The following is a 25119-nucleotide window of genomic DNA, read 5'->3' as shown; positions in this document are numbered from 1 at the left end:
TGCTATGAAATCACTCCATGTTCTGAGTATTTAAACAATAAATCTTACATCACACATTATTTAACATATATTTTGTATACAAAATTCATTTGTAAAACTTAATTGTTTACAGATTTTAATTTGTATGTAATTGTCGGTAAATAATTCTAACTTTTTTTTATTTATTTTAGTGTGGTATAAAAAACCTTTATAAAAAAACTTTTATGCACCGATAACTATAATAATTATGGTTTGTCTTTTGTCTCTTCCTTCAAGGAAACTTTTCTCTATAATATAATATTCCAATTTAAGCTATAGATTAATTTTTATTTATCAAATATATACAACTCAATAAACTATGTTCCTTTGAGAGCATTTAGGCTATTTTGTTTTGTCCCAACGTAATCCTTGCAAAGACAGAACTATTCTGACCCACACAACTGCACTCTTTGTTCTTTAATATCTGCCACGAAAAATATTCCCACCAGGACACTGCTGCTACCATCTGTTGTGTTGTATCCCCAAAACCAGAGCTCATATTGTTGCTGAAAAAGGGTGGTAAGAAGTCACTCTCATGTCACCCTCAACTTTGTCTCATTTTTTTGACTTTCAGAGACAATTAATGCAGATAAATTGCATTAACTTGCAACAGAAAAGCTCTTACGTCCATATCCATTCTACCACGCTCACAGTTTTATAGCCATACGGACATGCCTCTATCTGATCAATACTGATTCCTTTGTTTTGTTCTCTGTGCAGTCGTTGAATTCTTCTCTTGTTGTGTTGCGTCGGTCAGAAGGTATATTCAGTAAATGACAGTTATTCTTTTCATGTTATCCTTTTAATAGAGACAACCTTCTATGCGAGTTGTCAAAATATATTTCATACCGAGTAACCAGAATGAATCAAGAATACTTTTCTGCACTTTGTTTATTTGATTTATACAAGACTGTGCACTGTTTCATAATCAGTAATAAATAATTTTGTAATAGTAAAATTGTATTATCATGGATTATGTTTTAATATAGAGAAAACGCAACAAATGTTTTAACTAAAAATCACATAAAGTGATTTTTAGATTTGAATGTTTTACCATGTATCTTTCATATAAGCTTAAAATAATATTATATTACTCCTTTTTCAAATATATGTAAATAAATACATATTAACAATCAATTTAATACCATCAGTTATCGGTTCTGTATATTTCGATTATAGTATAATAAAAAATATAAAATTTGAACTTAGTATGCAAAAAATCGTTGCATCCTAATAGCTTCTCCAAGGGTTTAATTGTATTAATCTTCTCTTCAACTAATTCAACCAAATTAGGTGACCATTAACGATAAATATATGCTTCATTACCTATTAATATAATTCAAATAAAATAATTTTTTTACACAAAAAATGATTATTTTTATTTATTTTAAAAATAAAATATATCAAGTCGAAAAGATTATTTATCCATTTGTAGATTAAAATAATAATTATATTTTGTAAAACATTACAGATTATTTATTTATTTATGTATTAAAATAATAATTATGTTTTGTAAAAGATTAAATGGAGTCATTTTTTTTATGGGGAATGAAACACCTATTTTTTATTTTTTTTTATCAGCAATGAAACACCTATCTTTTTTTAGGAGTATTTTAATCCATACTCTTCTTTCTACTATTTCATTTCCGTATTGTTCATCCCATTCCAACGTATTCATTCCCTCAAACACAGTAATGGCTTTGCAGGTATCATCTCTCTCCCCCTTACACTCACTCTCACTCACACACAAAGTTGCTATTTCATATACCATAATTCTCTCACGAAACGATGCCTTTAAATCTTTGAAGATTTTTTTTTATAGCAGAAACAGCAACTAAGTTCTATCCTTATCATACATGCCACTCGATTCACTATGAGCGTTTTTGGTTTAACTCTCATCACCTCACTAAGAGTGGTTTTAGAACATATATTATCTACGAAAAAAAAAAAAGACTCTTAATAACTTTCAGTTTGAATGTAACCAAAATAAGTTTTTCATATTCTCTATCTTATATTTGTTTTACGTATCGTTTGGCTGGTTTTTGAGGCAATGCAGGAAGAAGGGTGGCCTTTGGGTTTGAGACTATTGAATGCAAGAATTGGGTTAACAGGAAATGGTGATTTCTCTGGATCAGTTTCCTTCAGCACCATTCTCACTGCTCCTCCCACACCTTCAACTGATTATTCATCAGATCTTGACACACAGGTAAATAACTTTCTTTCAATAAATGTATAATGGTGATTATTGGTACACCCACTTTGTGGAGACAAACTTTTACACATTCTGTCTCGTATTAAAGTTCATCGACGAGTTTTGAGAGTTTTTCAACAATCATTTTGAAAACTAAATCATTTTGTGTAATATGTTTAGTTTTAGTTGATATATATAAGATCCCTGTGCATTGATTTATCACTAACAAATTTGGGAAACTTTTGTGGAAATGATACACAAATATAATACATACTTGTTAGTATGTTATAATCTTAAATATATCATTCGTGGTGGATAGTTAATGTATGAGTTACTAGAGTGTAAATAATTAATAAGTTTTTAAGTTTTTTGAGTACAACTGTCAGAAAGTTTGCATAAATAATGCAATAAAAAGAAGTGAATTTAAGTTTTTTCACAGTAAAGAATTGTTGTCTGCAACACAACCCGCGGTTGCTTAGTGTACATTCTGCATGTTATGACTATGATTTTGGTGATTAGACGGTTGTTTTCAAACGGCGTCAAAAATCTTGAGAACTTTAATAACATCATGCATAAAAATCACCCATAAACAAAATTTTTTGGAATCTCAACCTCTTCAGTTTACCGTTGTTGTTTGATTTCTATGGTCCAGAACATGGCACATCACGCTCAGACATAATGGTTCTGATTTTATTTGTGTCGTTTAATTTTGGCTTATAGGTTGCATATTCAAGTACAACTCAATTAAAATATATTCCTTTAATTATGAATTAAGTCATATTATTAAAAGAAAACTATTTTGACCGTGTGTAGTTAATATTCCCAATAACAGTATTATTTTTTACTTTACGTGAAGAATTATTCCAAACAGTATTTATTACCATGGGTGAAAAATATATTTAATGAATAGGAAAAACGAGTCAAAAGTTTGAGAAGTCGTTTTCGAAACACAAATCAAATCCATAACATCTCGTTAAGATAGCCAGCCATTTCCATAGATTCTTCGTAGACAGTAATTAAAAACTGACGATATATATAGCCATTTTCACTGTACAGAAGTATTTCTAAGGAAATTTTAGATTGGATTATGCATGTTCATATAGCATTTTTTTCACGAGTCATTTTGCTGACTTCTTATTAATTGTTCGGTTAAGTCCACTGGATCATTCTTCCGTGACAAGAGCATCACGCTGGGAAGCCTCATGAGAATTTCTAGCTTCGTAGAAGTCTCAAGGAGATCAAGCAGGGGAAGAATGGTGCAATCGTCAAAGAACAACGAAAGTAATCACAAGCTGAGGCCTTGGTTGTTCTCACTTTGTTCAAAGCTAACTACTGATGCAGTGAGTGTTGCTGCTCCCTCACTTGGTAACTATCTTCTGTCAGAAAGAAAATCTCCACATCATAGAAGGAATAATCATTGTTCAACCATTTATGGACCCAATGACTTGTTCCCGGTTCAAGAGTCAAAATCGCTATTTGTTGGTGGCCACGTTGCTCATAAAGCGTTGGAACAAAGCAATGGATATGGAACACCTGTACTCTGTTGTCTGTGCAGATAAATCGATGAAAGATGACCCTTTTGCTTCTCACGTTCTTCGTATTTCGTTCCAAGAATCTTGGATTTCTTAATCTGTTGCTCAACAGTATCAAACCTTTATCTTATGTTTTGTTTGGTCACTAAGTTTCAAGTAGTTGGTACAATTTATTTTACACCAAGTCTACTTAATACCAGAGCTTACTTTTTTTTTTTTTTTTAATTCAATTGTCTGCGCCCAGATCATTGAAGCTTACAAAATTTACAATAATTACGAACCATTACCAATAGAGTTACACACCAGATATTGTATATTCCTCGTATATTTGATGATGATGAACAATTATAATAAGAGTAAATAATGATTATAAATAAATAAGTATCGATATATTTTGTTTTTAGTATAATAAAAAGTTATAATTGTAGTATAATAATTTTAATTTTGGTATTTTGTTAATTTTATAGATGATTAACATATATGCTCAACGGCTCCAGATGTGCTAAATAATGTAGTCCAACGAGGTCCATTAAATCTCACTGATTTGTAATGGTTAGAAAATATTATGAGATAATCACATATTAATAGTAACTTTGATAAATCTAAGTAGTTTGATTATATCATTATATTGTTTAATACCATATATTTATAGAATATTTGGTATATCAGGTCAAATGTCACATTATTATTATTATTGTATATATGAGATAAATTGTTATTTTATTGATATTATATGATACCACACTACAAGTTTTATCACTTAGATTATAGGGTCCAAAAACTCTATAAATAAATCTAGCATTTCTTAGAAGAAACACACACTCATACTTATTCTCTCTATAAGGTCTTTTGTTGTCGTCTTTTCTTTACCCCATCTTTTTTGCCATTGCTCTTGAATGTACAAGTCTTTCCTAGGAAACAAAACAAGAAGAGATGGGTTACAATATTTTTCTCTCGCTCTCTTTTCTTCTTTCTCTTTCGCTCTCTTTTCATTCTTTTCTCTCTCCTTCCTATCATTTTCTTCCTTTTCTCTCTTCAATTTTTCCACTTGTCTTGTTTTTTCCAACATCTTCAGTCATTGTAATATCATTTGTACTCCTTTCTTTCTCTCTTCTTTTTTTTCTCTTAGTGCTCTTACCTCATTTTATCTCCCTTCTTACTCTCTTTGTGCTTTTTACTCTCGTCTCACTTTGTTTAGTACTTTGAGCTTTTGTATAACACTCCTCTCCACCTCTTTCAAGCAAATAATGTAATCCTTGAGGTCTTCATGAGTCATGGGACTTGCATCCCAATTAGGACATTAATAAACTGTGTCCATAACCTTCACACTTGGTACATGTAAAAGCACTTGTTTTATCTCTTGGCAATGATTTTCTTTCATGTTTGTGCTCCCTTCCAAGATCAACAAGTTTGCTATTCAACTTGATAATTCTGGACACAGTGACATTGATATCCTCCACCAAGGTCGAACGCTTATGGAACTTTGTGGAGTGCTCAAAATTGCTAAATCTTGTAGTGAGAGATAAATAACAGGAATTGACGAAAAGAAAGTTAGTGGTTAGCACAAGTAATGTAGATAAAATTGTCAAATAGACCTCACCACTCCTTACGTGTTTACACTCAATTCACTTGTGTGTTACTCTTGAAAATGTATGCATTCCCAAAAGTGTATTCACTCTCTCTCAAGTACATGTTAAGATCTTCAAAGAACCTCTAATCAACTCATCAAGAATTTAGTATCAAAGTTAAAGATGTAACGGATATAAGCTCAACGTAGGAGATCAAGGAAAGGAAACTTTATGATAAAACCAAGGAATTTTGAAGACGAACTAAAATGCACCAAAATCAAGAAATAGCTCAACCAAAGAGAGTAAAATATGTGACAAAACTAAGACTATGACAAAGAGAAAAGCACTTTAAAAGCAAAGAGTAATATAAATAGTGTATTCAGAATTACTACTAGAAATGCGAAACAAAATGCTCAAGATAAACTATGATGACCAATTCAAAATCCCACAAGTAATATTTCCAACAATTTAGCTCAAGGTACATTGTTCCATAACACAAGAATCCAAAGAAAGATCAAACTTAACAAAAAATGATAGACAAAAGACTCAAATAAAGCTAGGAATTCAAGAAAAAATACTTATACCAACACGAATTTTGACCTAGAAATAAGCATGAATAAGGGCTGATTAAAGTGCAGAACAAAAGCATAAAATTGTGATTAATCTTCCACCAATTTTGTGTTCCTTTCAAAAAGCACAAGTTGAAGATGATGAAGAGCAAACAAAACTAAAATTGCACTACAGAATAACAACCTCAAGGTTTTGATTTCATTTTCTTCAAGGAATCAATACACAGAGTTTAACAAGCCATGGTATTAGATTTACAAGACAAAACAAAACAAAAATGCATCATAAATGGTAAAGAATGAGAATACAAGTTGAGTTATGGAGAGAAACGAAAAATCCCAAAATGGGTGTTGTTCCAATGTGTAGAAATATGAAAATGGAGTGGCTGCCTTCAATGGCTATTCAATGGTCTCCCAAAATGTGAAAAGAGAAGACAAAATGAAAAATTAGGGTTCTGCTCCCTAAAACCCAAAACCCCCAATGAGGTAAAAACACTCTACCACTAGTGCAGAATTGGATTTTTACCTCGCCTTATAGGCCTCGGTTGGCCAGGAACCGAAGCCTATAATGGCGCGGTGGCAATTTTGCAATTATAGGCAACTTTTATGCCTCGGTTCACCAATCACCCGCTGCCAAAACCTGTTATAGGCCTCAGTTGTACAAAACCCGAAGCCAAAAGCCCTATTAGGCTTCGGTTAAGAAGGCCCGAAGCCAAAAAGGATGCCCAGAATTTCAAAAATGCCATTCTCGTTTTGACTGATAGGCCTCGGTTGAGCCAATAACCGGTGCCAAAAGTAGTTTTAGGCTTCGGGTGCTAGGGACCCGAGGCCAAAAGTTGTTATATGCCTCGGTTCTAAATTGAACCGAGGCCAAAAGGTTTAATTAGGGCTCAAAAACAGCAGCCCCTTTCTTCCTCGCGCGCGCAGCTCTCTCTGCAATTTCTCTCCATTTCTCTCTGTCTGGTCTGGTTTTTTGCAGGTACCGTGGTGGCTGTCGCATTGGCGCAATCGACATCGATTTCTGTCACGGTGGCCTGCGGTTCTGTTTGGAACGGAGGTGGAGGATTCTCGCAATGTAGGTGTGGTCGCGTCTGGTTTCGCGTCTTCTCCGGGCAGCTTTTTTCGTCGCAGGTGGCTGCGTGGTGGCCGGCGCCGCAGTGATGGGGATTTCGCGTCAGAAAGTGCCCTCGTCGTCGATCTGATTCGCAGTGGTTCTGCAACGCGTGATCGAGCAGATGGGCGAGGCGGCGGTACTGGGAGGCGATGTGGTCCATGTTGGTGGTGTAGCGGAGGATTTGGAGGATCCCGTACCAGTCGCGGTGGTGGTCGTTGATTCGCGACTCTCCTGCCAGGAGCGTGTCGATCACCGTCAGGAGGTGCTCGGAAGCCTCGTAAGTCGGGTCGGACTCGCGCGCGCGGATAGCGAAGGAGCGCGCCCCGTGCAGGTCCCGCGCGCTCAGCAGCTTGTTTGCAGTGTACAGCCACCGCTCCGCCTCGGCTCGGTTTCCTCCACCGCCGCCGTCCATGGTGGCTCTCACTCTCGGAAACGGACAAGAAAGGACACGAGAGTTTGAGATTCAGGGTGTGGTGCGTGAGGGCAGTTTCGTCATCTCATACGGTTTCGAATTTAAAAAAAAAAAAAAAAAACACCATATGGCCTCGGGTGCAACAAAAACCAAGGCCAAAAACAGCCCATATGGCCTCGGGTGCAGCAAAAACCGAGGCCAAAAAGGGTTATCGAATTTTAAAAAAAAAAAAAAAGGCCCATATGGCCTCGGGTACAGAAAAAACCGAGGCAAAAGGCAGGGTATATGGCCTCGGGTGCATTGAAAACCGAGGCAGAAGCGCCCTCTATGGCTTCGGTTCTTAACCGAGGCCAAAAGCTATGACCTTTTGGCCTCGCCCTGATATGCCTCGGTTCTCGAACCGGTGCAGAATATTAAAAACAACCGCTGCCAAAGGCCCTTCCTGCACTGGTGTACACACCCAAAATTACAAAACTTCTACTCTCAACTTCAAAATTACGAAATTGTCAATACTAATGCTGACATGGAAAAAAGGGTTGATGTTGCGTAGATGAGGGGGCATAGAAATGGCACTGATGTGACATTTTTCTCTTTAACCTAATATTAATGTCCAAGTCCACAAATGTTTCACAACAAAACTTGAAAATAAGTAATGAACAAAAATTAGACCAAAGAAATCCAAATAAATAAATAAAAACTGAAATATTGGCCTAATGAAGCCCAATAGATGAGAATGCACTAGCAGTAGACAATTGTGAGCATTAAATGCCCCTCAAGATGGGCATAAAAAAGTAAAAAAAAAAAAAAAATAGGAGAAAATAATGGTTCATCAAGCTCCCCCACACTTAGCCTTTTGCATATCCTACCACAAAGATTCAAAGAAGCAAGATATCTATGAACATCATCCAAGCAATTCAAAACATGTCAAATAACTTAAATCATCTCAGAAGGTGAATTGAAAGCAACCTAACCTCATGGAATATACATAAACACAAGATCAGCAGATGGAATTGGACAAGTGTAACAAAATTAAAGAAGAGAAAAAGAAGACCCCATGAGTTATGGTAAGAGAAGAGAAGTGGTATCAAGCAATGGGGTCTCCTCCACAATCGTGTCCACCAAAGAAGGATTATTAAGGAATGGCTTCAAACAATGCCCACTAACCTTGAAGCTCTTATCTGTGGATTCACTTTTGATCTCAACTGCATTATAAGGAATAACATTAGCTACAACAAAAGGGCCAATCCACTTAGACCTAAGCTCACACATCATGATACTAAGCCTATAGTTATACAACAAGACTTCATCTCCAACTACAAACTCATTTGTAGCTATCAAGCTGTCATGGAATTTCTTGGTTTTCTCCCTTTAGAACTTGGAGTTTTCATAGGCTTCCAATCGAATCTCATCTAATTCATTCATCTAAAGCTTACTTTCTTCCCCAGCTTGGTCGAGAGAGAAATTGCAGGACTTAACAACCCAGTATGTTCGGTGCTTTATCTCTATAGTATAGTGGCATGCTTTACCAAAGACAACCTCATAAGGAGACATCCCTATAGGTGTCTTTGTAAGCAGTCTTGATATAAGATGTTATATCTAACAAAGTCCACAACAACCTGAGGATCGTCAATATAAGACCTAGAAAAAATTAGAATAAAGTAAAACCCATGGGAAAAATTAATGACTTGATTAAGATTGTTGATTTATTTAATTTAATTATTTTATTAAATTATGAAATATAGAATAATTATTTGAGTGATTTAAGTTATTGTTGTATTTATTTTAATTATTTAATTTAGTTATATTATGTGAACTATAAGTGTTTATAAATTGGTGGTGTGCATTATGCATGTGCTTGGCATGTTTGGGTGAAGTGTTCGAATCTTGTCTTTATCTTTGTTTTTCTCTCTCCTATTTTCTAGGTCACGTGCACGTTTGTTTTACTTATGTTGCTGGGTTGTTGTTTCTCTCTTCCTATGGTTCTTGTTGCTGCCACAAATAATAAAAAATAGTCAAGGTCTTTTCTAATTTTTAGTTTTTTTTTTCGTAATGCATAATAACAACAACCAGAAAGAATAAAACTCATTTCAAAGCTAAGGTTGGTAGAGGAGAGTAAGGGCGGTAGTTTGGGAGAAAAACCATAGGTGATATGTGTTTTCGGAGTGCTTAGAGAGGGGAGGAGTGAAGAGGGCAAGGCAAAGACCAGAGAGAATCGTTGGTGAGTGAAGGTTGAGGCTGTAAGAGGAATCGTTGGTGAGTGAAGGTTGAGGCTGTAAGAGGAACGCTTGAAAGACCTATCCAGATAGGGGAAGCCAACATTTTATGGTTATTTTCTTATATGTATGGCCATTATATGTGTTTTGGGTAGGTTATGCATGTATGTGATGAAGCTTGACCTTGCCTTTTACTCGTTGTCTATTTTTGTTTGATAAATGAAGCTCTAAAAGTATGCATGTGTAAGGGAAGCTTAACTTGTGTATTCCTTTTCTATTTTGTGTGTGTTAGTGCATGATGTCATGTGTTATCTATGTTTCCGTTAGTCTTCTAATTTACGAACCTACTGGTATTCTTCGTAGACCACATCTTATTTTGCTCTACGAAGGGATATTTCTTTCAGAATTTCATTCTAGGAATGTTATTTCCTTCCCGTGGCCTGAATTAACGTCGTGAGTATCGGTTAACGTTTATGGCTACGTGTTTGCATGAATGGGGGTCTAATCTCTACTGTTTTTACTGGAGATTCGTTGGCTTTGGGTGTGCTTTAAGTCTACGTGAATTATGTCATATATTGTTAATAAGAACACGTGAGGGCTGAAAGGTTTTTCCTTGGGGCCGTGAGACATTTTAATGTGATGAACGACCATGTTTTGAAGGGATGCATAATGCATTTGTTTTGGTAGCTGTACGTGATGGGAAAATAGGATATCCTAAACCACCGAATAGGCTGCTACCTAGAAAGACGAGGATACCCCAACCTTATAAGAAGGGCAAGCAGCGTGGGTTTTAGACCAGACGCATTGAAACCAATTCGAGTATACTCCACCAAACCAGGCCGAGTATACTCCACCAAACCAAGTCGAGTATACTCCACTAAATTAGGTCGAATGTATTCCAACTAAGCTAGCCTCGATATACTCCAGCGAAGGAACCTTCATCACCTGGATATACTCCAGCGAAGGAACCTTCATCACCTGGATATACTCCAGCCTGGATATTATAATATAATGATCAACTAAAAGAGAATCAAATTAATTAATCATAGTTAACAAAACCTAAAAACCAGCTAAACATGGCAAACCCTAGGCCCATAGGGTTAGGCCCATTAAAGTACTATAAAAGGCACTGTTCACGAGGTAGGGAGGACAATGCTATTTTTTACTATTACTATCATTTATTGCTCTGATACTAACTTTAGCGTCCGAGTGGCTTTGGAGGCCTCCCACCAATGAAACTCTTCATCAGAAGGAGATACTCAGGTTCTTGGAAGGAGACACTCAGGTTCCTGAAAGGAGATACTCAGGCTCCTGGAAGGAGATACTCAGGCTCTTGGGAGGAGATATTTAGGCTCCTGGACTTAGAAACTGAAGCGAAGAAGGTGGACATGTGCATTTAAAAGATTCATTGGTCCCTACATAACTTGTGTTCGCGGGTACATCTGTATTCGGCAGGAACATTTGGCGCCCACCGTGGGGCCGAGGCGAATTAGTGCACATGGGTCTACAAGGAACATGACAAGTAACGACCCCGATGTACCAACAGCCGAGAACAACCAAGCAACCACAGAGAGCAGTCAGATGGCAATTATATTAGCCATATAATGAGAGTTAGGTGAATTACGAGAAGAGAATAATAGACTTAAACGAAAGCTTGAAGATACAAAGGAAGAGGGTTAGGGTGATCAACAATGTCCAAGCAAGACTCATGTTACTTCCCTACCTACACATATGAAAATAGTAGGAGAAAGCGCACAAAGCACTCATACTCCGAAGGAAGGCACAACAAATACCATGGCACCACGGCAGGGCGCGCGCAAGCACCCCTTTGTGGATGGCATAATGGAAACACCCTCACCCCGAGGATGGAAGTCCTTGACCATGGACAGATAAGATGGAACCACCGACACGGATGAGCAGATACATGTGTACTTGACCCAGATCGGACTCTACACCTCTAATGATGTAATTTTTTGCAAAGTATTCCTAACATCCCTAAAGGGTGCAACCCTCAGTTGGTTCACTTGTCTTGTCCCACTCTCCATAGATTGTTTTGACACCTTATTATACCAGTTTGGAGAGCAATTCGCTATGTCAAAACCACACGATCTCACCTCCCTAGCACTCATCAATATATGCCAAGAGGAAGGGGAATCCTTGAGATCATTCGTGGAACGCTTCAGCAAGCTTTCCCTCACATCGATAACTTGAGTCCAGAGGTAGCCCTGCATCAGATGATTAACGCACTAAGAAGCAGACCCTTTGCCGATAGTTTGTGTAAAAGACCAGCAACTAGTATGGCCGAGTTAAGGCAAAGAGTTGTAATACAAGATGCAGCTGCAAAACAAAGCATGTCACGAAGATACAACTCTAAGGTCAAATCAAGGAAGTTCCACCCAGGTGACTTGGTTTGAAGAATGAATAGTGATGCAAGGAAAACAGAAGGACCTTTCCGGATGCTTGCAGATGCTAAAAAAAAAGCATACAAGTTGGAATATTTGTCCGACGAGCCAGTTCCTAGGACATGGAACACGACTCATTTAAAGTTTTATTACAACTAAACTTTGCAACTAGAGGTACTCTTTTCTACTTCAATCTTTTAAAATACTTTGTGTCATCACTACATGTTTTATCTTAAGATCTCCATATATACCCCCTCCATGCAAAAAGTCCATATTGATATAACGTATCAACCAGGGTCGACTCAAGGTCTCTCCGAAGACCCCATCTCTCACAAGTCCCTGTTGATATAACCCATCAACCAAGGTCGACTCAGGGTCTCTCTTAAGACCCCGTCTCTCACAAGTCCCTATTGATACAACCTATCAACCAAGGTCGACTCAGGGTCTCTCTTAAGACCCCATCTTTCACAAGTCCTTGTTGATACAACCCATCAACCAAGGTCGACTCAGGGTCTCTCCTAAGACCCCATCTCTCACAAGTCCCTGTTGATACAACCTATCAACCAAGGTTGACTCAAGGTCTCTCCTAAGACCCCATCTCTCACAAGTCCCTGTTGATACAACCCATCAACCAAGGTTGACTCAAGGTCTCTCCTAAGACCCCATCTTTCACAAGTCCCTGTTGGTACAACCCATCAACCAAGGTCGACTCAAGGTCTCTCCGAAGACCTTGTAACATCCCGACCGGATATTACGGGTTTAAAATATAATATAAAATAAGAAAATAAAATCACATTTATTATATATCCATTTCCCAAAAACACGGGAATTTCAAAGAATTTATTTCATAATAAAGATAACTCTAAGTTCAAATCTTCTCAAAATTAAATAAAATACCAAAACAATCTCATAATAGATTACATCTTTATTCCAAAACCATAAATGATAAAACTCTATAAAACTGTTCCCATGAGTTTTCCCCGCTCCGCTACTAAGCATCACCAGATCCACCTGCAACATCATCTACTCCCGGGTACCGCATACACGATCATTGCCAAACACAAGCAGATAGGGTGAGCTAAGAAAATAAACATATATATATGGCACACATATACCAATCACACAATCACACCAAAGGAATTCCATCCTTTGATATCACATCACATGGCCACCACCATGTTATTCGTGTTCTACATCTTCTAGTGAGTACCTCAAGGTGTCTTGCTGCCATACCTATCGGCCACAACCGATAGAGCACGTGCAGGAAACCATGCTACGGATCATACACCGTAACACCAGGTGGAGTTCCCATATACGAACATAATTCGTAACGTCCTAAGACTACCAAACTCATCAGTCAACTACTAAGGAGGGCAATCTATCTGGACGCATCCGTACTGGCCACAACCAGCACACTCACACCGGCAACACTCGCCAACCCGAGCTCAACTCAAGGGTTCATCGTGTTCATCCGCCATCCCTAGCTCAACTCGAGGGATGTCATTCCGAGCTCAACTCGAGGAATGCCACGTGCTTAACCCCTATCCCGAGCTCAACTCAAGGGATACGTTCCGAGCTCAACTCAAGGAACACCAGCAAGTCGATCTTTAAGATATCCTAGAAGCCTTCTAGATCACGCACATCATAGCAAGCATAACATCAATCCGATACAATAAAATCGCTTAGCGGGGGACACGTACCGCTAGGCGCTGCCGCTTCCAGATTGCTTGGCGGGGGACACGTACCGCTAGTCGCTACACTAGTACTTGCACATTACTGGTTTTAGTTCAGGTTCAAGCACCCTTCACACAGGTTGCTCTCATTTGCTTTAATTCTAGAGTACCCCTAATGAAAGGCATTGCCATCTATAATGTTCTAAGCCTTATAGCACCTCACATGTGCATTCATCCCCTAGTCATATAGACAATCCCAAGCATGCTCAAACAAAATATAAGCAGCAACACTAACAATTTTCAGCACATGATCTTATGCACCAATACAATTTAATATTGACACCCATGCCTTCAGCAAACCAATTCTCCACATATGACTAACCCAAAGGAACATTCAAATTGATAGAGACATACCACATAACCCAATCATGCTTCATTAGAAGTTAATTGAACTTATCAAGAGGTTATTCATGCATTTTAACGACTCCAAAATCAGCAATATTGAGTAACGTATATCTCTACCTACTTACCTCCAAATCAAATCTCCACCATTCAAAGCGAAGAACCACATGTTATGAACCACCTGTCAAAATTTCACTTAAATCGGACGGTTAACGAACCAGGAAATGCAATTTTACAAAAACTACGCGGACTAGAAAAATATGGTGGCGCCTAGCGCCCAGAAGTGAGGATGTGGCGCCTAGCGGGACTAAAATACTGCCCGGCAGTTCCTGTTGCGCGAAAAGTACAAAAACAACATTTTTCGTGAACAGAACCCACGCACCTCTCTAGTATGGCGCCTAGCGGCCAATTGGGTGCCGCCAGGCGGTTCTTGTTGTTCCAGGAGCCCAGAAATCCTCCCCTTGCACTTGTGAAGCCCCCAACACTCCTTGGTCTTCCTCCATTGCAGATTTCACCAAATCCTCACTTGAATTCATTTTCAGTTATAAGGATTCTCATCTCAAACCCATTCATTCGCTCTTTCCAGTACAATTGAACCATCAATTTGCTTAGAACATTAAGAACTCACTTTTCAACCCGAACATCATCTTTCCACTGTACCATTAAATTTAGCTTGCAATCACTCGAAACCCAATAATATTAAATATCAAATCCTCACTAAACGATTCAGTCTAACTCTCCCTTCGATCAGAATCATCTCAAATTACGCAAAACACCAAAATCGTGCCAAAAGTGGTTTGTATCGCCTAGCGGTTGTTCATCACCGCTAGGCAGTTCAACAAAAACCCAAAAAATCTGGGTTGTAGCCATGTGTCGCCTGGCGGTCAGGGATGTGCCGCCAAGTGGTTCCTCTTCACGGACCCAAAAATAAGCACAAACTAATGTGTCGCCTGGTGGTGGTTCATCACCCGCCAGGCGATTTCTGGAAAAATTCCAGAAACTCAAATTTCAATGTAAGCAAAGGGAGATCATACACGTACATGATATAATACATACAGATATGCGTAAAAATATAAATAGACGTGGTTCAGCTCCCCTAACCTGGTTTCCTTAGCTTATTTTGGAATTGTTGTGAGTTCCCCCTTGATCACCAATAATCCTCCTTTGATTTTATCTCTTTGTAGCTCCTTTCCTCACTCAATCCTCAACAAACTCTTAACTTTCGTTCTCCTCTTCCTATACAACAATAACAAATGCAAAAACCTCTTCTCTCACCTAAAATTTCCCTTATAATAGTGCCTTAATGATGGATTAATGTGCTAAAACGAAAATGACCTTTAAAAGTGGTATAAGTTCTATTCAATGGTTCATAACACATCTACTTTTCAGCTACCCTTGGCTGCTCCTTAGCCTGTTGGGGTTTCCATGCCCTTTCACCTTTATGCCAAAGGAAATTTTGACAAAAAGAGAGTTTAGTTTGGGGTTCACTAAGGTTCGAACCCACATCAAACCAATTTATCAAATCAAAGCACAACCATTTAACCAATTCATGTTTTATGATGATTAATATAATTCTATGATTATATTATCCCTCAACATGTTCTAGCATATTATTATTAAAAATAATAATAATTAAATAACACACAAACGACATACATAGGACTTGGACCCAAGTCCTCACACACAATAAAGTACTTTCGACCACTTGAGCTAGCACTTTTTCACGTCATAGCAATCCGCATTAATTGCCTTAAAAGCTCCTACTACCCGCATTTATTAAATATTTATTTAATTAATTATTTAAATTTCTCGGGTCTTACATTCCCCCCACCTTAAAGGATTTTTGTCCTCGAAAATTAGACTTACCAGGGAACAATTGCAAATCGTGAGGTCTTCCATCAATCAAGTCATCCCTTGGTTTGCCTCGTCCCAAAGGACTTTCACAGTCCGGATCTCCTTCTCTCTGAGTTGCTTGACTTGAGAATCCAAGATTCTCATTAATCCAACTCCTACTATTTGATCCTCACGTACCTGAACGTCGTCCTCTTCTGACACAAGTGTAAGACTTGCAATGTACTTCCTTAACTGTAAATTCCATATACAACTTTGCCAAATGCGGTGGTAAAGCGATCTCATAGGCTGCTGGACCTATCTTCGATGTTATCTACTACGGTCCAATTAATTTCTAAGTCCGCCTCCTTAGTTTGATCGTTCTTTCGTTGCCAGTAATTGAAGTAATACTAAGAATCGCATTCTCTCCAGCCTAAAACTTTCACGGCCTTCTCCTCGTATTTGCATACAACTTTTATCTGTTCCGTGGCGCATTCGTCTAGTCTTGGATTAAACAAAATTTCTATGTGGTCTGCTGCAGCAACTCAGTTCAAGTGTCATTGACTCCCAATCTTGTTACCCATACCACTGTATTCTTCCTCTCGTACCATCTAATGCCCCTTACGGTACCAGTCATGCCTTGGTTAATACTCCACTTGCAAAGTTTAACTCTCTAAATTCTCCTTAGCGACCCATTAAGTCTTGCAATCCTTCTAGGGTTTACATTGATTCCTTATTATTAGATCTTTGAGATCTTGTTTCACCCACTTCTCTTTCTTCTCCTGTTCATTTTGTCTTGTTCAACTCTACACTCCTCCTTACCCGGACATACCCTGGGTTGGTTTTAACATATCACCACCTCCCTTGCAAGATCTATCAAATTGGTTATTTTGACGATTTCACTAAGTCTACACCACTGCCTCTCCTATAACACCTCCGCCTACTTATTTAATTTTTTTTTCATCCTCAGTAGAAACTATCCCATTAGAGACAATTTCTCTTCATTCTGCTTCACACATCAACGTTGTAGTGAATCCCGTCACTCAGATGGAAATTCTAGTCCCTGCTTCAAAAATGCGTCTAAGAAATCTTTCACAACTACAATCCATTGCCTTTATATTTCATCCTTCCTTGTTAACCGAATTGAATTTCCATGACGTTCTGCCCCCTTCTTTCCTCTTGATCAACAAATAGTACTCCATGGTCGATTGATCTCCTTTGTGTCATCTACACCACTTTGTTGGTATCCCCTCGCTCAGGGAAGGAAAACAGGGAATAACAAATTTTCCTTACGTTTCTACCTCAATCTTACAAAGGAGTCGATTTCCAGTTAATCTTGAGGTTGAATCCTTTGATCCCGAATAGACCATCATACGAGAATACTTCTCCCTTGTTATAACCTTTGAATTCAATTCCTCTCGCAAAACTTGTGGTATTAGTCCTAAGAACTCATTCTTGAAGATCCCCTTGCCTAACATGTTGCTTCTGGGTTCTAACATCGCTCTTAGGCCCATCAAACCAACTTATCTTTCCTTGCCCACCAAGATATCCTTATGCGTATGCGCATCTTAGATTAAGAGATTTTCTCAAAATCCCTACCCAACTCTTGCAAAACAAACAGATCAAGTTTGACCTTGATTCTGTGGTCAACCACTAAAGATAACGCACACAGACCACAAACAAAAAAAATGCAAACATAACAAGAAAAAGGTATAGAAAAGAAACTCAACCTATAACTTCTCTCTCTTTTACCAAAACCTTTAGAATTAAGAAAGGAAACTATCTCAGATATAATCATGAGTGTGCACCATCATCACTCTACCAAGACATTTTCTGTTCTTAATACTTCCAGTTCACAAGTTCCTTTCCTGCGCACCAACGCTTCTTGGAAAGAACCTCTCCCCTTGCACACCAACGCATCGGGAACCCCTTACCTGCTCGCCAAAACCCGGTAAGAGCATTACATTCCTTAGGTCTTATAAGCAACTACCCTTGCCTGCTCATCAAACCCCAGCAAGAGTACCACTCTTACCTGCTCACCAAAACCCAGTAAGAGTGCTGCTTCTACTAAAACCCGTAAGCAACAACTCTTGCCTGCTCATCAAAACCCAACAAGAGTATCACACTTACCTGCTCACCAAAACCCAGTAAGAGTGCTGCTTCTACTAAGACCCGTAAGCAACAACTCTTGCCTGCTCATCAAAACCCAGCAAAAGTATCACCCTTACCTACTCACCAAAACCCGACAAGAGTTCACCCCTTACCTACTCACCAAAACCTGGTAAGAGTGTTGTTTTCCCTGGGCCTCACAAACACAACTCTTGTCTGTTCAATAAAACCCGACAAGAGCCCCACCCTTACCTATTCACCAAAACCCAATAAGAGTGTCACTTTTCCTAAGCCTCACAAGCAACTTTCCCTGCCTACTCAACAAAACCCGGCAAGGACATTGTTACTAAGCTTAGACCTATAGAGTTAAACAGTATAACTTAACCACAACACACAAGTTACAACCGAAACGCATCAAGCTCACTCCCCAAGGCCCAAAAACCTTTTGAAAACCATTGCTCTAATACCAAATGTAACATCCCGACCGGATATTACGGGTTTAAAATATAATATAAAATAAGAAAATAAAATCACATTTATTATAAATCCATTTCCCAAAAACACGGGAATTTCAAAGAATTTATTTCATAATAAAGATAACTCTAAGTTCAAATCTTCTCAAAATTCAATAAAATACCAAAACAATCTCATAATAGATTACATCTTTATTCCAAAACCATAAATGATAAAACTCTATAAAACTGTTCCTATGAGTTTTACCCGCTCCGCTGCTAAGCCTCACCAGATCCACCTGCAACATCATCTGCTCTCGTGTACCGCGTACACGATCATCGCCAAACACAAGCAGATAGAGTGAGCTAAGAAAATAAACATATATATATGGCACACATATACCAATCACACAATCACACCAAAGGAATTCCATCGTTTGGTATCACATCACATGGCCACCACCATGTTATTCGTGTTCTACATCTTCTAGTGAGTACCTCAAGGTGTCTTGCTGCCATACCTATTGGCCACAACCGATAGAGCACGTGCGGGGAACCATGCTACGGATCATACACTGTAACACCAGGTGGAGTTCCCATATACAAACATAATTTGTAACGTCTCAAGACTACCAAACTCATCAGTCAACTACTAAAGAGGGCAATCTATTTGGACCCATCTGTACTGGCCACAACCAGCACACTCACACCGGCAACACTCGCCAACCCAAGCTCAACTCAAGGGTTCCTCGTGTTCATCCGCCATCCCGAGCTCAACTCGAGGGATGCCATTCCGAGATCAACTCGAGGAATGCCACGTGCTTAACCCCTATCCTGAGCTCAACTCAAGGAACACCAGCAAGCCGACCTTTAAGATATCCTAGAAGCCTTGTAGATCACGCACATCATAGCAAGCATAATACCAATCTGATACAGCAAAATCGCTTGGCGGGGGACACGTACCTCTAGGCGTTGCCCTTCCAGATTGCCTGGCGGGGGACACGTACCGCCAGTCGCTACACCAGTACTTGCACATTACTGGTTTTAGTTCAGGTTCAAGCACCCTTCACACAGGTTGCTCTCATTTGCTATAATTCTAGAGTACCCATAATGAAAGGCATTGCCATCTATAATGTTCTAGGCCTTATAACACCTTACATGTGCATTCATCCCCTAGTCATATAGACAATCCCAAGCATGCTCAAACAAAATATAAGCAACAACACTCTAACAATTTTAAGCACATGATCTTATGCACCAATGCAATTTAATATTGACACCCATGCATTGAAGTTATCAAGAGGTTATTCATGCATTTTAACGACTCCAAAATCAGCAATATTGAGTAACGTATATCTCTAGCTACTTACCTCCACATCCAATCTCCACCGTTCAAAGCGAAGAACCACATGTTATGAACCACCTGTCAAAATTTCACTTAAATCGGACGGTTAACAAACCGGGAAATGCAGTTTTACAAAAACTACGTGAACTAGAAAAATATGGTGGCGCCTAGTGCCCAGAAGTGAGGATGTGGCGCCTGGCGGGACTAAAATACTGCCCGGCGGTTACTGTTGCGCGAATAGTATGAAAAAAATCGTTTTTCGTGAACAGAACCCATGCACCTCTCTGGTATGGCGCCTAGCGGCCAATTGGGTGCGGCCAGGCGGTTCCTGCTCTTCCACGAACCCAGAAATCCTCCCCTTGCACTTGCGAAGCCCCCAACACTCCTTGGTCTTCCTCCATTGCAGATTTCACCAAATCCTCACTTGAATTCATTTTCAGTTATAAGGATTCTCATCTCAAACCCATTCATTCGCTCTTTCCAGTACAATTGAACCATCAATTTGCTTAGAACATTAAGAACCCACTTTTCAACCCGAACATCATCTTCCCACTGTTCCATTAAATTTAGTTTGCAATCACTCAAAACCCAATAATATTAAATATCAAATCCTCACTGAACGATTCAATCTAACTCTCCTTTCGATCAGAATCATCTCAAATTACGTAAAACACCAAAATCGTGCCTAAAGTGGTTTGTATCGCTTGGCGGTTGTTCATCACCGCTAGGCAGTTCAACAAAAACCCAGAAAATCTGGGTTGTAGCCATGTGTCGCCTAGCGGTCAGGGATGTGCCTCCAGGCGGTTCCTCTTCATGGACCCAAAAATAAGCACAAACTCGAGCAATTCGCTCAGGCGACCAAGGTTGGGTTTGGGCGAAATGCAGTCTCGCTTAGGCAAGATTGGCTCGCGTAAGCGAGGTCGCGATGGAAACTTGAACCATTTTGTGCGTGACTTCTCGTCCAGATGAGAAGGTTTGAGTTCTGAGCTATGAACACTCTCTTCTAGGCGAGAGTGGCTCGCCTAAGCGAGTTACGAGGTTGAATTGACGCATTTCTTATCGAATCCTCGTCCAGACAAGGTGTGTGTGTTATTTTGATCGAAGGTGTGACTCGCCCGGGCGAATAGAGCTCGCCTAAGCGAGATAACGTGGAGAAGTCACTATTTTAAGCTCGCTCATGCGAGGTGGACTAGCCTAAGCGAGGCTGAGGGTTTTGCTTGGGCGAGGGTTCTTGGCTTAAGCGAGTTTATGCGAATTTCTATGTTTATATGTGCTTTTTGTGCTGGTTTGGCTACTCTTTCCTATTTATAGGAAGTTATATGCATGTGTTTGTGGTGGTTGGGCTTGAAGGACTAAGTCCAACAGGGGTCTGGGATGTGCTTGATGGTTGGACGCATGATGGGCATGGAACTGTATAGTTCCCGTCGACTGCTAAGTGGCGAGGAGTCCTTAGTATGGTGATTACATGCGTCGGACGCACGATGTGCAAGGAACTAATGGTACCCGTCGGCTCCTATTGGGCGAGGAGTCCATAGTATGGTGATTGCGTGCGTGCCATGGTTCGAGCGAGAGAGGCTTGGATGTTTTATTATAGACGAGGAGTCTGTAGGGCAGGACTATGAGCAGGATAGGCTCATAGGGTTGGACCACGAATGGGTTAGTTTCGTGGGAGCACAGTGAAGTCCTAAGACCTAGTTCATGTATATGACTCATGAAGGACTATGAGATCATGGATGGATAATTTGAAAACAATGAAATACTTAGTCATGTTATTTTGGGATGGGTGGCATATTTATTTCATGTATATATGTTTATATTGTGCATAGCTCACCCTATCTGTGTGTGTGGCGATGATCGGATAACTTGTTATCCGGGAGAAGATGATTTGACAGGTGAGCCAGGAAATGCTTAGAGGCGAAGTGCATGGGCTATTTGGGCTTTTGAAAGGATTTTTATATCTCGACTTCTGATGTAAAATTTATTATGTTGAACTTTGGTGAATTTTGTAATAATGTAATTGCGAACATATGAACTATGTTATATTATAGATTTTAAATTTCCCGCATTTTGGGAAATGGACTTATAATAAACGAGGTCTTATTTTCATTTCCTATTTTATTTTATTAAAATTAGTAATATTCCTTAGGGATGTTACATTTGGTATCAGAGCAAAAGTTTTGAAAATATTTTTAAATATTTTGGGGCTAGTGGGGAGTGAGTTTATCGATGTGGTTGATTGTTGTGTGTTTTGTTGAGTTTGAAACGGTGTGATTGGTTTTGTTTGACTAAGTGATTGACTCTTTACAGTGGAAATGTGGCGTATTCAGGCTATGGCTGCGAACAGGAGGAGAAGGAATGGGAATGGTGCTTATGACATCGCAGAGGCCATTCATCGGATGGTGGATGCGATGCAGCCACCTGTCGCAGCGCAGCCCAGGGCAGTGATCGCGCCAGTCAGGGTGCCCACTGTGGAAGATTTTCTACGTCACAAGCCAGCGGAGTTCACTGGCATGGCTTCTCCTAATGAGGCGGATGAATGGCTCCGCAAGTGTGAGAAGATTTTTAAGGTGATGAACTGCATTGATGAGCAGAAGCTACTCTTTGCCACTTATCTGCTGAACGATGATGCAGGGTATTGGTGGACGGGAATGCAACAGCAGATGCAGACCCGAGATGAATAGGTGGAGTGGACTAGCTTCAAGACTCGATTCTTGGAGAAGTATTTTCCAAACACAGCCAGGCAGGACAGGGAAGCTGAGTTCCTTGCACTGTAGCAAGGGGATATGACGGTGCAGGAATACGTTTATAAGTTTGAGCACCTTGCGAGATAGTATTCACAGAACATCATTGAGGAGTCGAGGTGCTTGAAGTTTGAGCGAGGACTCAAACATGAACTGAAGAAGGTGGTGACACCTTTGAAAGAGAGAAGGTTTCCAGTCTTGGTGGAACAAGCTAAAAGTGTTAAGCACCTCAAGAAGGGCCCTGGTCCCGTTGCTAAACATCAGAAAAATGTCGCAGAGGCGAGGTAGATGAGGAAGCCTTACAGCCAACCACAGACTTCGTAGGGTCCCACTTGCTATCAGTGTGGCAGACCCTATTTAAAAAGAAATTGTCCGCAGCTGACAGGTGGTGTAAGGGGATCAGGTGACCCTCGCAAGTGTTTCATATGCGACAAACAGGGACACTTTGCTAATAATTGTCCAGAGAAGAAGAATTTGGGTGTGAAGAAGCCAACTGCATCGCCAGCAAAACGAGCTAGAGCAGCTGGCAGGGTCTTTGCCTTGACCTCCACAGAGGCTACCCGATCAGGTAACCTTATCCTCGAGCCATGTTTACTGTTGGGTCAGTTAGTATTAGTGTTGTTCGATTCTGGAGCAACACATTCTTTCATTGCTAATGAGTGTGTGGGGAGATTGAATTTGGTGAAACGCGATTTGGGGTGTGAGTTGCTTGTTTCAACTCCCTCCTCGGGTCAAGTAGCTACCAGTTCAGTCTGCGTTGGGTGTTCAATGGAAGTGACAAGTGTAACATCCCTGGCTACCCTTCTCCGTCCATTCATACCGGGCCCAAAGGCTGTCAAGTTACTACAGCCCAATGCACCTCAACCCATCACCCTTCTCCGTCCTTTCATACTGGGTGGGTTGTTGCCAGTGGGAATCGAACCCCCAACCTGACCTTTAACACCTTTGGCTCACCAGCAGATGCTCGCCACCTTCCTATTAGTGATCAAAGCCGAGTATTGGTGGATGAGCATGCAGCAACAGATGATAAACAAAGCTGAAGATGTGACTTGGGCTAGTTTCAGGATGAGGTTCCTGGAGAAGTATTTCCCTGATAGCGCTAAACATGAGTGCGAGGCAGAGTTTCTCACCCTACAGCAGGGAAGTTTGTCAGTGCAGGACTATGTGGAGAGGTTTGAGTACCTCTCAAGATTCTACTCTCAGATAGTGACGGAGGAGTGGCGTTGTAGGAAGTTTGAGGGCGGCCTCAAACATGAGCTAAGGCGTTTTATCGTGTCGCTGAGGGTGCGAGAGTTTCCGATCTTGGTTGAGCAAGCAAAGAGTGTCGAGCAGCTGGAGATGGGACCCAACCAAGTCAACCGCACACAAAAGAATGGTGTTGAGGCCAGATCACAGAAGAAGCCCTATAGTAGACCAGTTGCATCTTCGCAGAAACTGAGATGCTATAACTGTGGAGGTGAACATCTACGGCGAGATTGTACTAGACCCGCTAGCAGCGGAGGCAGTGGCATGAGCAGCCAGGACACTTCGCCAACAGATGTCCTAATAGGAAGATTGTTCCAGCATCATGACCTCAACCATTCTCATCTGACAGGCCGAGAGCCACAAGCCGGGTTTTTGCCATGACCAGCAAAGAGGCCACCCGGTCAGGTAATCTGATTCTGGATCATTGTTTACTTTTTGGTAACAGTGTGTTAATGCTATTTGATTCAGGAGCTTCGCACTCCTTCATATCTCATGATTGCGTGGAGAAATTGGGGTTGTCTACTCGTGACCTTGGATGCGAGTTGATAGTCTCGACACCAGCATCTGGACAGGTTTCAACAAATGTAGCCTGTGTTGGATGTTTGATGGAGGTAGAGGGCAGATGTTTCAAGGTGAATCTAGTTTGCTTGCCCTTGGAGGGATTGGAGGTCATACTGGGAATGGATTGGCTGTCTATCAACCACGTGGTGCTTGATTGTGGACGACGCAGAATTGTGTTCCCAGAAACAGAGGGGATAGAGTTGGTGACGTCTGGAGAGGCAGTGAAAGAGATGAAGATGGGGTCTACTTGTTTTGTGATAGTGGCCCAAGAGAAGAAGATGAGTACAGAAGAGCAGATCAGTAAGATACCAGTGGTGGGTGAATATGCCGATGTATTTCCAGACGAGATACATGAGTTACCACCCAGCCGGGATATAGATTTCTCAATTGATCTAATCCTTGGGGCGGGTCCAGTGTCGGCAGCGCCATACAGAATGGCACCAGCTGAACTAGCAGAGTTGAAGAATCAGATAGAAGACCTGCTAGAGAAGAAATTCATCCGACCCAGCACTTCACCGTGGGGAGCCCTGGTGTTACTAGTGAAGAAGAAAGAGGGTAGTTCTCGGCTGTGTGTCGATTATCGGCAGTTGAACAAGTTGACGATAAAGAACAAATACCCACTGCCTAGAATTGATGATTTGCTTGATCAGCTCAGAGGGGCAGGAGTATTCTCCAAGATTGACTTGAGGTCTGGCTATCATCAGATCTTAGTCAAGCCAGAGGACGTTCAGAAGACATCCTTCAG

At 40.2% G+C, this 25119-nt stretch overlaps 1 protein-coding gene across 1 annotated transcript; it reads left to right on the top strand.

Annotated features, from left to right (window-relative positions):
• The first annotated feature begins 1662 nt into the window (after nt 1-1662).
• LOC114165750 (uncharacterized protein At3g17950-like) lies at nt 1663-3919 on the top strand. Its single transcript, XM_028050321.1, has 3 exons — nt 1663-1724; nt 2075-2224; nt 3364-3919. The coding sequence occupies exons 1-3, from the start codon at nt 1713-1715 to the stop codon at nt 3766-3768; spliced, it is 567 nt and encodes a 188-aa protein (XP_027906122.1). The 5' UTR covers nt 1663-1712; the 3' UTR covers nt 3769-3919.
• The last annotated feature ends 21200 nt before the right edge of the window (nt 3920-25119 follow it).

This window comes from Vigna unguiculata, chromosome 10 (genome assembly GCF_004118075.2).
Source record: "Vigna unguiculata cultivar IT97K-499-35 chromosome 10, ASM411807v1, whole genome shotgun sequence".
NCBI lineage: Eukaryota > Viridiplantae > Streptophyta > Magnoliopsida > Fabales > Fabaceae > Vigna > Vigna unguiculata.
This window is presented reverse-complemented; position numbering and strand designations above follow the sequence as displayed.